At 40.0% G+C, this 12248-nt stretch overlaps 3 protein-coding genes across 3 annotated transcripts; 2 read left to right on the top strand and 1 right to left on the bottom strand.

Moving 5' to 3' along the window:
* Nucleotides 1–1256: 1256 nt before the first annotated feature.
* Nucleotides 1257–4843, top strand: LOC149391710 (cyclin-A1-1-like). The gene is made up of 10 exons (XM_089620712.1): nt 1257–1317; nt 1453–1586; nt 2217–2309; nt 2458–2591; nt 2757–2832; nt 2962–3038; nt 3169–3202; nt 3287–3436; nt 3526–3660; nt 4466–4843. The coding sequence occupies exons 2-10, from the start codon at nt 1458–1460 to the stop codon at nt 4535–4537; spliced, it is 900 nt and encodes a 299-aa protein (XP_089476838.1). The 5' UTR covers nt 1257–1317; nt 1453–1457; the 3' UTR covers nt 4538–4843.
* Nucleotides 4844–6145: 1302 nt separating this feature from the next.
* On the top strand, nt 6146–8860 carry LOC149391711 (uncharacterized). The gene is made up of 2 exons (XM_089618905.1): nt 6146–7740; nt 8111–8860. Exons 1-2 carry the CDS (start codon nt 6215–6217, stop codon nt 8679–8681), a joined length of 2097 nt encoding a protein of 698 aa, XP_089475031.1. The 5' UTR covers nt 6146–6214; the 3' UTR covers nt 8682–8860.
* LOC149391712 (cyclin-A1-1-like) lies at nt 8797–11803 on the bottom strand. Its single transcript, XM_089618906.1, has 10 exons — nt 11318–11803; nt 10710–11064; nt 10495–10631; nt 10321–10413; nt 10107–10240; nt 9923–9998; nt 9743–9819; nt 9469–9649; nt 9242–9376; nt 8797–9156 (listed from the first exon to the last, which is right to left on the bottom strand). Exons 1-10 carry the CDS (start codon nt 11519–11521, stop codon nt 9097–9099), a joined length of 1452 nt encoding a protein of 483 aa, XP_089475032.1. The 5' UTR covers nt 11522–11803; the 3' UTR covers nt 8797–9096.
* Between the last annotated feature and the right edge of the window lie 445 nt (nt 11804–12248).

Here is a 12248-nt window from a genome sequence, read left to right on the forward strand (position 1 = left end):
TGCCCAAAAAGGAAAGCAACAAAATCGGCGTAAAACATACGCAACGAATCTGTGACGTGATTATAAACGGTTGAGATCAAGTTAATTGATGATAGACGGCCAGGATCGCTCACTAGTCCATCCCTCTGTTTTTGGCGCTCCGTTTTATTCTTGATGGCCAAGAAAATTCATTTCCCGCTCTGTTCATCTAAATCTGGCTGTCTCTCTAGGAAATCCCTAATCCGAAACCCTAGTTCGTCCCCAAATTATCGTTTTTGGGCTCCGATTTTGGCTGCGCAGACCATGGCCTCGAATTCCGACAAGAACTCAGGGGCGTCGGAGGAACTATCGAGGAAGAAGCGACCAGCTCTTGCCGATGTCACCAACGTAAAGAACTTCTCGCGATCAGCATTGCTTGGTTCGTCCAAGCCAATGGTGAGAATTCTTTGCTTTTTTTTCGTTTCGAAAAGACTTTTTTAGTTTTATGATGTTGTTGAGATCAGGGTTAATTAGACGTAGAAAACAAGGGCTTAATTGAATGGTTTTTTTGGTGTCAGAAAATTAACATCAGGTGTTAATTGTCGTCCATCTTTGAGAAGGGTTAGAACAACAATACTACCATACCGTAGTGAATTAAAAGGAATTTGATAGGGCAATTGGGACTAGTTTGCTTGTTTTTTGTGCTTTTTTGGTTTATCATTTCCTTCCTCAACTGCGTTTAAGAAAATTAAAGCCATGCAATTGAAATGCACTGTCATGGCTGGCTGATGGACTATATACTGGTTAAGTTTTGGCTTAAGTTTTGACTATATACTGATCACGGGTTTTGATTAAGTTTTGGAAATAGATCGTTTGATTTTAATTTTTAATTGAAGCAAGCACTTGATATATGTAACTGTCTTGTAAATGTATGGAAACTGAAATGAAGTTGTAGGAATCTACTTTGCTTGCTCTATTAACTATTGGCTTACTGGTTTAATTTAATTTAAGGTTCCATGTGTGGCAAAGATTGCCAAAACAAAAAACGAACCTCGGGAGCCCTCAAAGCATACTTTTCCAGCATCATTGAGGTCGAATTCAGGTGGTGTTGTGCCCCCAAAAAATACAAATTCCCCAGGAGATTCTGAGTGCAGCGCAGAATCTACGGCCCTACCTTCTTCTTCGAACGTCAATGGTGCTTTTTCAGTTGCGAAAAACATCTTTGTTAATCACCCAGATTCTTTAAAGTTTCACTAACTATACGTATTTGTATTTTAGTTCCTTTGGGTGAGAGCTTGTCTAGTATCGAGGGAAAGGGAAGTAACAAGTTCTCCATTCCAGATGATGTGAAAAGAGCAGGTTTTACTTCCCTTGTATACATCTGTTATTGACTAGTCAATAAATGTAGATCATTGCAGAGAGCTCCTCTATATTCTTGTCTTATTCCCAACCTTATCTAAGTTTTTTTTTTTCATTTTTTTTTTTGCATATCAGGAGATATGAGCAAGATAGGTGCATTGGTAGATAGGAAAGCAACCAATCAAGCTATTGAAATGGACAAATTGCCAGGTCCACAGTTCCTTGCAACTACCACTTCTGATATATACATGCACTTGCGAGAATCCGAGGTACACAGAAAAGATTATTTGACTCTCCTTTGACTTTCTTTCTTCTTCTCCCTTTCTTTTTTAATTACCTATCTCTACATGGCTAAGGATCTGCCTGACTAGGTTATCTGTGCGTGCGCGTGTGTGTGTGACTCTATCAAATTGTTTGTGGCGAGTTTGAAAGTTGAGTTGCCAGTTTTAATTTAGAACTTTACAGATGAGAAAAATATTACTAGATAGATAGAATATGTTAGTGGTTAAACCTTGTTTATCAACATTATTTACAAGTTAGTTTTGAAGCATGGTTCTTTGGCATATAGAAATTATCAATGTGTAAGCATATGGAAATGATATATGAATATGAAATTAGCTATTTTTTAATCATCCATGTGCGTTAAGAAGAGTAATGATTGAGATTTTTTAAGTTTATCATTCATGATTGCTTATTAGATTTTATCCTTTTTAATGCATGATATTAGGGCTGGATAGATAGATATCATATATTCTGGAAGTTCATTTTTACGTTTAGTTTTCAAGTAGAGCTCTGCAACTGCAAATACTTTTTTTTTTAATCACCTCTGCAAATACTTGTAACAAAACTTTTGAACTTTGAACACATTGTTTTGATTTCTTTCAGTGATCTGGTTTCAGGTTAAATACAGACCTTCCATGGAGTTCATAGAAAGGATTCAGATCGATATCAATCCTAGTATGCGTGCAACGTTGATAGATTGGCTTGTGGAGGTAAGTGAGAAAAATCTACATCAACAATGCTATGTGATATAACATGGTACCGTATTTTGATGAGTTTGTTAATTTGGATTTTTGAAAATGGTTCGTCTCAAGTTTTTAAGTTAATGACTAGTTCTCTTTATTTCTAATCGAATTTTAGGTTTCTGAAGAGTACAGACTTGTACGCGACACTCTATTTTTGACCGTTAACTACACTGATCGCTATCTTTCGGGCAAGGTGATAAGACGTCAGAAATTACAATTACTTGGTGTTGCATGCATGATGATTGCAGCGTAAGATCACACTTTGAAATAACTATTTCCTTCCTCGCACACGATTGAATTTACATGTCACGTTTCTTTTATTTCTCTCTTCTTTTTTTTTTTTTTTTTTTTTTTTTAATATCTCTCAAGGCATAATATGTTCATGCTGATTTGAGTGTCATTTTTTTTTTCCAGTAAATATGAAGAGGTTTCTCCTCCTCATGTGGAAGAATTCTGTTACATAACTGACAATACATACTTGAAGGAAGAGGTTAGCAGCTATTTCTAGTTATCATATATGATGCTTTTAGATTGATTTGAGGTTCGACTTCCAAACCTATCAGGTTTCTGTGTACAGTTTTGCACCCTGAATGACAGCTAATCAAATCACTCTAAATAGATTTTGTCAATGGAAACCGCTGTGCTGGATCACCTGAAGTTTGAAATGGCAGCCCCAACGACTATTTGTTTCTTGAGGTAATATTCAGATGTCCCTCAGTCACTGACATGTTAATATTTTGTCTAAATTTCTTCAAATCGATATGTCTGTAATATATTATTTTTACTCAAATTGATACCGACTTCTCGTCTCTACAACTTTGTTCAGGCGATTTATTTCTGCAGCCCCACCAACCAGCGAGGTATATTTAGTTTAATGAGTTCTCATCAAATTGCATCAGCTCAATATCTTGCTTATCTATGTCATTGTCTTGTTTCATTGCTAGGTCTTATCTACACAGTTGGAGAGCATGGCCAGTTATATCGCAGAGTTATCTCTACTCAACTTTTCCCTTCTTCACTATCCCCCATCGCTCGTAGCGGCTTCAGCTACTTTCTTGGCCAGTTATCTTCTATCTCCATACAACAGACCTTGGGTACTAAGCATTATTTTCGTTGCCAATGCATTTTCTGTTCTGTTTTGTCTGATAGACTTACGTTTTACAGTGATCACATTTCTGAACAGAATTCCGCATTGAAGTCTTCCACAATGTACCAACCATCGGATTTGTGCGACTGTGTCAAGGTGCTTCTTCATCTGTGCCGTTGTGGCGGTGGTCGCAATTTATCTGCGATTAGGAACAAGTACAGCCACCATAAGGTTAGAAAAACTTGTCTCTCTCCAAAAGTTGAACAGTTTATTTGTTGCAATGTACTATAACCATGCTCATATAGCGCCTTTCTTGCTGGTTTTTATTTTTTATTTTATTATTTTTTTAACTATAATAAAGCTCAGTAGGTTATTAGTTTACCCTATTAGAACCCAAATTTTTGATGCCACAGGGACAGTATCCTAATCGACCTGTCATGGGCCTGTGGGCTTATTTCAATGTTTTTTTTATTGTAAATTTTTCTTTTTGCAATATAAAATTCAGGACAATGGTTGACAAAAAGGGATATTTCCTACATTCATTCCGATGGAGAATTAATCTTAGGAGTCCAGGCTGAGATGTTTCTTATTGGTCGTTGGAGAAATTTTTTTCTTAAAAAGAAATAGAGAATTATTATTAACATATAAAGTGAAATTACATTCGATATGTTTTGTTTTTTTTGCCTAAATCCGGACTGCCTGCAAAACAAACACGCCGATCCAGTAAGATAGCACGAAAAACAACCGCAATAACATTTAGAGAAGGATGACTGTTGATGTGAGTGAATGCAGTTTGATGAATGTTCTTGTATTTTATTTAATTTATTAAAGAAGAATGAATGTCCTTGTAGCTTTCAAGGATTGCACATTTCAGCTGAATGTTGTGGCTTTTCAGAAGAATTCATAGTATCTAACTAATGTTGTACATATGATAATCCTAGATGTTTTTGTTAGTCTGAGGTTTCTTTTATTGACAAGAGTAATTAATTTCACTTTTACACCTATATCATTCACTGTTTGTTTATTTCTGTTTCAGTATAAATGTGTGGCGAAGAAGTACTGCCCTCCGTCGATACCGGTAGAGTTCTTCGAAGACGTGAGAAGCTAGCTCATTACTCGTGCGAATTATGCTGCTTGTATTAGTGTAATTGGTTCACAACTCCAAGTATAGATATAGGATTGAAGATTTTGGCGCTAAATACCTCTATTAGATTTTCAAGATATATAGTTGTATTAGTGTGATTGGTTCACAACTCACAAGTATAGATATAGGTTTGAAGATATTGACGCTAAATACCTCTATTAGATTTTCAACATATTCGTATATAGTAATTCTCAGTCGTCTTAATCTGTCTTGTAATACATTAGCTTGTATATACTTGTCCGTTATTTTTTTTATCCAAGTTGTGTTAGTAACTAAGGTCGTATTTGTCCACGAATTTGTAGTATAATTAGTCAACATTGCAATTTTTTTCCCTTTTTTTATTATAAATACCCGGAGACTTTTTTATTAAAAAATGAGTATGACACTTAAAATACAAATATCAAACCTTTTTAATCAAGAAAATGACGAACAATTACACCTTAAGATAAGAAAGATTTGAGTTTAGAATCCGACAAATAATGAACAGAAAGATAGACCACTCTAAATTTAGAGTAACTTGCGAACTCTTTCATAATTTCTTTCAAAGTTGATGCATAAATCAAAATGCTCATGAATAACCGACCGTCGAGAAAGATGTTCGAATGCATGCATAGCCAAAATACTAATAAAAAACTCGAATTAAGATCTTGAAAATGATTAACTCTATTTCTGAAGGAAAAAAAAAAATTCACTAGCAATGCGGGATCGTGCACCAACGTCAAAACACACTAGAAAATAAATAAAATATAAATTACTATTTAAAAGCAATTCCATTTTTATCATAAAAGATCAGGATTACGAGTAGTATTAGCTAACATTGTCATTTTAGAGCATTCAAATGCACAATATGATGTAGAAGTGGAAGTATCTGGTGTTTTTCATAGTGGTTACTAGTACTACTACAATAGTTTAAATTCGTAAGACCATGAGTAATTGATTACATGGATTTTTTTTTTTTTTTTTTTATCTGAGATTACATGGAATATTTAACATACAAAGAAATGGATTGCCCCATTTTGTAGTTAATGTCATGACGGACGAGGATAACGGATTTGAAAGTGAATTATCAAATATTAGAATAGCACAAGTAGAGTTAATAGTATCTGAAGATCTACTCTCTGTGCATATGACTCCATATAACAATGACCACATGGAAATAATTAAAGAGATTTAAAAAAGAATCCACCAATACATATATATATATATATATATATATATATATATATATATATTTGAAAAAGGTCGCCATAATGTTCTACACTCAAAATTAAGGCTAAGCTAAAACTGAAAGTTCGGTTTTTATTGATTACAACCTTTTTTGTTTTGACAAAAGTCACAAAACAAAGTAAAGTAATCATTTCATTCATTTTTTTTTTCTCAAAATAATCTCATTCTTTTATATTTGCTCACTCACGAATCCAAGATAAAAATTGACCGCCGTGAAAAGCATAGTCCTTAAAAATCAAACCGAACCACCTATCAAGTCCCACGTGTCATACATCGCCTTTTGGTGGGTCCCACCTGCATTCCAGCATTTTCGATTACTTATTATACTTCAAAATCGTTGAAAGAAAGAACTGAGCTTCACTGGAAACACAAACACAAAAAAATATACAGAGATAACATCGAATAAAAAAAAGAATGAGCCTTGAATCACTTTTTCTCTTCGTTTCTTTCCACGCTTTATTGATTCCACTTCCAACAATACTAGCCGATCATGGCGGCGAAAGTAGCATAGTCTTCACTACGCTCGGCAGATTGGACTACGCCTTCGATATCTTCACTATCCCGACCAACCAATCGCCCAAACTCACCGCCGAAGTTCAAATCACCGACGGAGAGTCCGTCAATTTCAACGGCCATTTCCCCTCGACCTCCTCGCTCCTCTCCCTGTTCCCGAACCAAACCCTAGCTCTCTCCGAAACCAACTCTATTCATCTCATATACGTCACAGAGAGAGACGGCGTATCAAACATATACTACGACGCCGTTTCCGAAACTCCTCGCTGGAGCGCGAGGCACAGATCGGCGATTGAGTTTCCGAACCGCGTTCAAATCCCTCTCCTGAGTTCTGACCTAGCACGAAGTGAAATCTCCATGAAAGACAGACCTAGTCTGGTCAACGATCGCTTGGTGTACGTCTCTACTCACGAAAACTCCGGCACGCCGAGGACGAGCTGGACCGCCGTGTACTCGACGGAGCTCAAAACCGACGGCGAGACTCGCCGTCTAACGCCCGAAGGAGTCGCCGATTTCAGTCCGGCGGTGTCTCCGTCCGGTAATTTCACGGCGGTGGCTTCGTACGGGCCGAAAGGATGGGACGGCGAGGTTGAGGAGCTGAGCACGGACATATACGTGTTCTTGACTCGGGACGGGACTCAGCGAGTCAAAGCGGTGGAACACGGCGGTTGGCCGTGTTGGTCCGACGAGTCGACTCTCTACTTCCACCGCCGAGGAAAAGACCAGTGGTGGAGTATTTACAGAGCAACCCTACCGAGTCGGGGCGTTCCGATCTCAGTCGACTCAGTAAAAGTCGAGCGAGTCACCCCGCCGGGTCTCCACGCGTTCACACCCGCCACTTCGCCGGGGAACAAAAACCTAATCGCCGTCGCGACGAGGAGGCCGGGCTCGGAGTACCGCCACGTGGAGCTCTACGACGTGGAGAACCGCGAGTTTGTCGAGATAACCCGCCACGTGTCTCCCCACACCCACCACCTCAACCCGTTCCTCTCGCCGGACTCTTCCCGGGTCGGCTACCACAAATGCCGTTCCGAGAAAACCCCGAAGCTGTTCCTCCAAAGCCTCCCGAGCCCGGCCAAAGATCACGCGTCCCTCTTCCGAATCGACGGCTCGTTCCCTTCCGTCTCTCCCTCCGGCGACCGAGTCGCCTACGTGGAGTTCCCCGGGCTGTACGTCTCGAACCTCGACGGCTCGAACCGCAGACAAGTCTACCCCGGGAACGCTTTTTCCACCTCGTGGGACCCGGTCCGACCCGGCATTGTTTACGCGGGAGCCGGACCAGAATTCGCTCCCGTCTCAGCCTCGGTGGACGTAATCTCGATCTCGGTCAACGACCCAGAAAACCCCGTCGCGAAAAAGCTGACCACGAACGGGATGAACAACGCCTTCCCTTCTCCGTCCCCGGATGGAAAACGGGTCGTGTTCAGGTAGAAGTGGATATTTTATCCGAGTAGATAGTCATATTTACAATTTCACATGCTATATAGTTAACGTTTCGTAAATCTTAGGTAAATAGCCATAAAAATGACGTGATATTCCTGATTTATCCTTTCATTGAAATAAAATGATGAGATATTTACGTCAATTTACACGTGTAAATATATGAACGTGATTATTTATTTAAGATTTACGAAACGTTGACTATATAATAATGTGAAACTGTAAATATAGTTATATACCTAATCCACCCTAATTTTGATCAGTTATCTTAACCGACCATTTTCAAAAAAATAAATATATATTAACCAAGACATTCAATTTCACGGGTTAACCGTTTTTGCGCACAACTATGTTCAGGTCGGGCCGGACGGGGTGGAAGAACCTCTACATAATGGGGTCCGAGGCCGGCGAGGAAGGCGGGCTCGAGAGGCTGACAGCTGGCGAGTGGACCGACACGATGTGCAACTGGTCGCCGGACGGGGATTGGATCGCCTTTGCCTCGGACCGCCACAGCCCCGGCGGAGGGAGCTTCGAGCTCTACTTGATCCACCCCAACGGGACAGGGCTGAGAAAGCTCGTGGAGAGCGGCTCCGCGGGTCGCACCAACCACCCGTGGTTCAGCCCCGACTCGAAGAGCCTCGTCTTCACCACCGACTACTCGGGTATTTCCGCCGAGCCCATATCGAACCCGCATCACTACCAGCCCTACGGCGAGATTTTCACCGTGAACTTGGACGGCTCGGGTCTGACGAGGCTGACTCACAATTCGTACGAGGACGGGACGCCCGTTTGGGCCCCAAAATTCATCAGGCCCGTCGATTCGGTCTGGCCCATTGATCGGCCACGGTGTCAGTTCGAGGATCTTCATTGGCTCAACGACATGCCAAAACACCACAGCATGGCTCGGAGCTGTCCTGCCAAGTTCTAAAACTTGGTTCAAGACTGTTTGTTTATAGTCTATAGTTCTATACCTATGTTTCTAATGTTGCGAGTGTATGTATGTTTGTAATTTCTTGGTGTGTATGATTTGGGCTAAAAACATATGTTCAACGATGCAAGTTATAAATGGAATAATGAAAGAAGAATATGATACAACTTCTGCTACAATTTTTTTTTTTGGGGGGGGGTCAGCAATGATCCACCAAACAGCATAGGTAAGAAGCTAATGGCACCTCTATATCATCAAATTAGAAATGATAGCAATAGAAACTAAGAAGAAAAAAAATAAAATGTACAAGTCAAGGAAAATTTTGAATTCCAAATTCACGAACTCAGAGCCCTAACTCCGGTCCTGGATCTTCCAACAAGAATATTGGATTGATGTTCTCTATCGCACCAGCTTCTCAGTGAAAAAACTCGGAGGGTATCATTGGAGGGACATACTTCTTCGCAACATATTTGTACTGAAAAAAACAAACATAAGACCATTAGCCAAATCCATAGACTAAAAATATAATCGAAAGACAGATTTATACACGCTTCTCTCACCTTGTGTTGACTGTATTTCTCGCGAATGGCAGGCAAGCTCGAATTGTGGTTGTTCGAGCATAGTCGATGGAGTTCCTTGACACAACTACTCAAATCCGACGGCTGGTATTGTGTGTAATGCTGTAAAGTCGAGTTCTGTAAAAATCCAATCGGAGAAAGATCAGAGTTAGTACCAACTACACATCTTTCCAAAGATAATCTAGCTCTGATTTTCACACATTACATACCCAAGGTCTCTTGGACGGTACGAGTATAAAGTTGGCTAAGAAAATTGCCGAAGCGGCGATAAGCGAGGGAGCGTAAGAGAGCATATTGTACTCTAGAAGAGATAGCTCTGCAACGTAGTTGGCTAAGCACTCTAACTGCATCGATGGAGCCTCGTTCCCTTGTGCAACGCGGACAAATCGCCTAAAATAAACAATGTGTCACAAGTTATTATAGCCCATCAAAGAAAGATGAAAAAATTAAAAGACTTAACCAGATCACATCTGTGAAATTTACCTGAGGAAGCATTTTGATGTCGGGGCTGTCATTTCAAACTTCAAAAAATTCAAAACTGCAGATTCCATTTGCAATACCTGCCAAATAAAATAAAATCTTCCGTATCAGATGATTGGTCAATTTCTCCATTTTGAAATGCAGACGAGAGGAGAAGAAGAAAAGAAAAAGAAAAAGACTCACCTCGTCCTTGAAATAGGTGTTATCGGTTATGTAACAAAATTCTTCCACTTGCGGTGCACAAATCTCTTCGTATTTACTGCCAAAAAAAAAAAATACCAGCTTTCCCGTTATTATCATCATTAAAAAATACTCAAATTGCATATTATATAGTACTAGAAATATTATTATTTTTTAATTCTCTTACGAGGCGATCATCATGCAAGCGACACCAAGCAACTGCAATCGTTGCCTGTTCATCGGATTCCCAGAGAGATACCGATCGATGTAGTTCACCGTCAAATACAGCGTATCGGGTATAAGCCTATACTCTTCTGCCACCTGAAGCACAAAAACAAGTTTGAGTCTAAAATTCTCAATATCACAACTATACCAACAAAAGCGACATCAATAATGCCTACCTCAACTAGCCAGTCGATTAAAATCGATCGCATACTCGCATTTATGTCTTTCTGAGTTTTCTCCATGAAATCCGTCGACGGCCTTTTCTTGACCTGGAATCCGGGTGAGTTCGACATCAATGAAGGTTCTTAAACGAGATCGAAAAACGAAAGAGAAGCGAAAAAAATTCAAACCTCAGAGGCACGCAAATGCTGGTAAATATCACAAGCTATGGTGGCACAAAGCTGAGGGTCCATGAAATCGTTATCAACGTCCACGATTTTATCGTCCGTCTCCATTTCAACGTGGACATATCTACCACAAACATTCCCTGCACCAACAAAAAAAAAAGTTAATAAAATCATTGCTAAAGATTCGAAAAAACACATTCGCATAGTCAAATAATCACCCGTGGTCTCTGAGGTATCGGAAATGTAAAGGTTGTTGAAGGTCTTTCGGGTGATTGAACTCACGACCGGAACGACTACATCGCTGTTGTCCACGTACTCGACAACTTCTGGGCTCTTGAACGAGTCACAAGAAGTTGACATCGACTCGTCCATGGAGATTGACACATTGTCCGATTTCGTCGGAGACACGTCCATGTTGCACGGAACATGGACAGCCTCGCTTCTCCTCGGCACCGAACACGCGGCCTTGGGCTGGAAAATCGCATTAGTCTTCGCGCTCGACGAAGCCGAAAAGGAGGCCGGGATCGAAGGCCCAACTTTCTTCGCCTTCGCAACCTTGTTCGTACACGGTACCTAACAGTATATACCAAAGATCGTCTTAGCCCAGCTTGCTTATTGAGTGAATGAATGAGATTCTTGATAACTCAGTGACAAAATTTCAAGTTCTCTTTCAAGAGTTCATCACAAAACTAGCACAACTATAATGTACTTAAAAACAACATCTAATTAGAAGGAAATAATTTCTAATTGAGCGATAACTTTTGTGGAATCATGGAGATTATTACGCGAAAAGACGATTAGAAAGATTGCGGATTTAGATGAGTACCAGAGATGAATTAGGTGCGTTGGTCTTGGAAGAAGCGGAGAGAGAGACATTGGTGCGGTTTGTGATATTTCCGAGAGGCGCTCTCTTCTTCGCCTGAGCTGTCACTTTTCCGGCGCTTCCCGAATTCTCCGACGCGTGTCGTTTCGCAAGAGACGACGTCGTTGAGAGCGAAAACGACGAGCGGCGGCTATGCGTCGACGACATTCTTCTTCTTCGGACTTAAAAAACAGAAGAAGAAGAAGAAGACGAAGAAAAAGAGTCCAAGAAAATCACAGCTAACAACGACGGAAAAAAAATAAAATCAACAAGAACAACCTTGATAGAGAGAATTCTTGGGTTCTAAGAGACAAGAAGAACAAACATATTTGAAAAAGAAAAGCTCTTTTAATTTTCTCACTAGTTGTGTTTGAACTTTTGAAGAGCGAGAGAGAAAGAAAGAGAGGATTATAAGGGGTTTTTTGGTTTCCTTTTTCGGTTTCTCAAATGCGCGACGAAGAGAATTAAATAAAAGGAAACATTTGTGTTTTGTTTTATTTATTTATTATTAGTTGTACGCTTGAGGCGGGGAGATTTGTACATTTTGAATTGTGGAGCGATCGTGACCGTCGGATCGGGCTCGGTATTCGTTAGGAGCGGACAAAGTGGGGCCCACTAAGTTACGCTCTCTTCGGTTTGAAATTGAATTTTATTTTCTCCTAAAAAAAACAATACAAAAAAAAAGCTGCGCATTTGACACACTCAGTAGTAGAAGAAGTAGAGATAGAGAGAGGTAGGGTCAAAACTCAAAACACGTGACTGGACAGCTTTTCTTTTTTATATTATTATTAAAAAAAATCTAATTGGGCCGTTGAGTAATCCGTAAGTCACAGTCCGTGGGGTTAGCATTCTTTTGTGGTATTTTTTGAATTCGAATTCAAACGGTCAATAAATG

Source organism: Urtica dioica, chromosome 7, assembly GCF_054948205.1.
Source record: "Urtica dioica subsp. dioica isolate 48M chromosome 7, U.dioica_male_clone48M_v1_H2, whole genome shotgun sequence".
In the NCBI taxonomy this organism is placed as follows: Eukaryota; Viridiplantae; Streptophyta; class Magnoliopsida; order Rosales; family Urticaceae; genus Urtica; species Urtica dioica.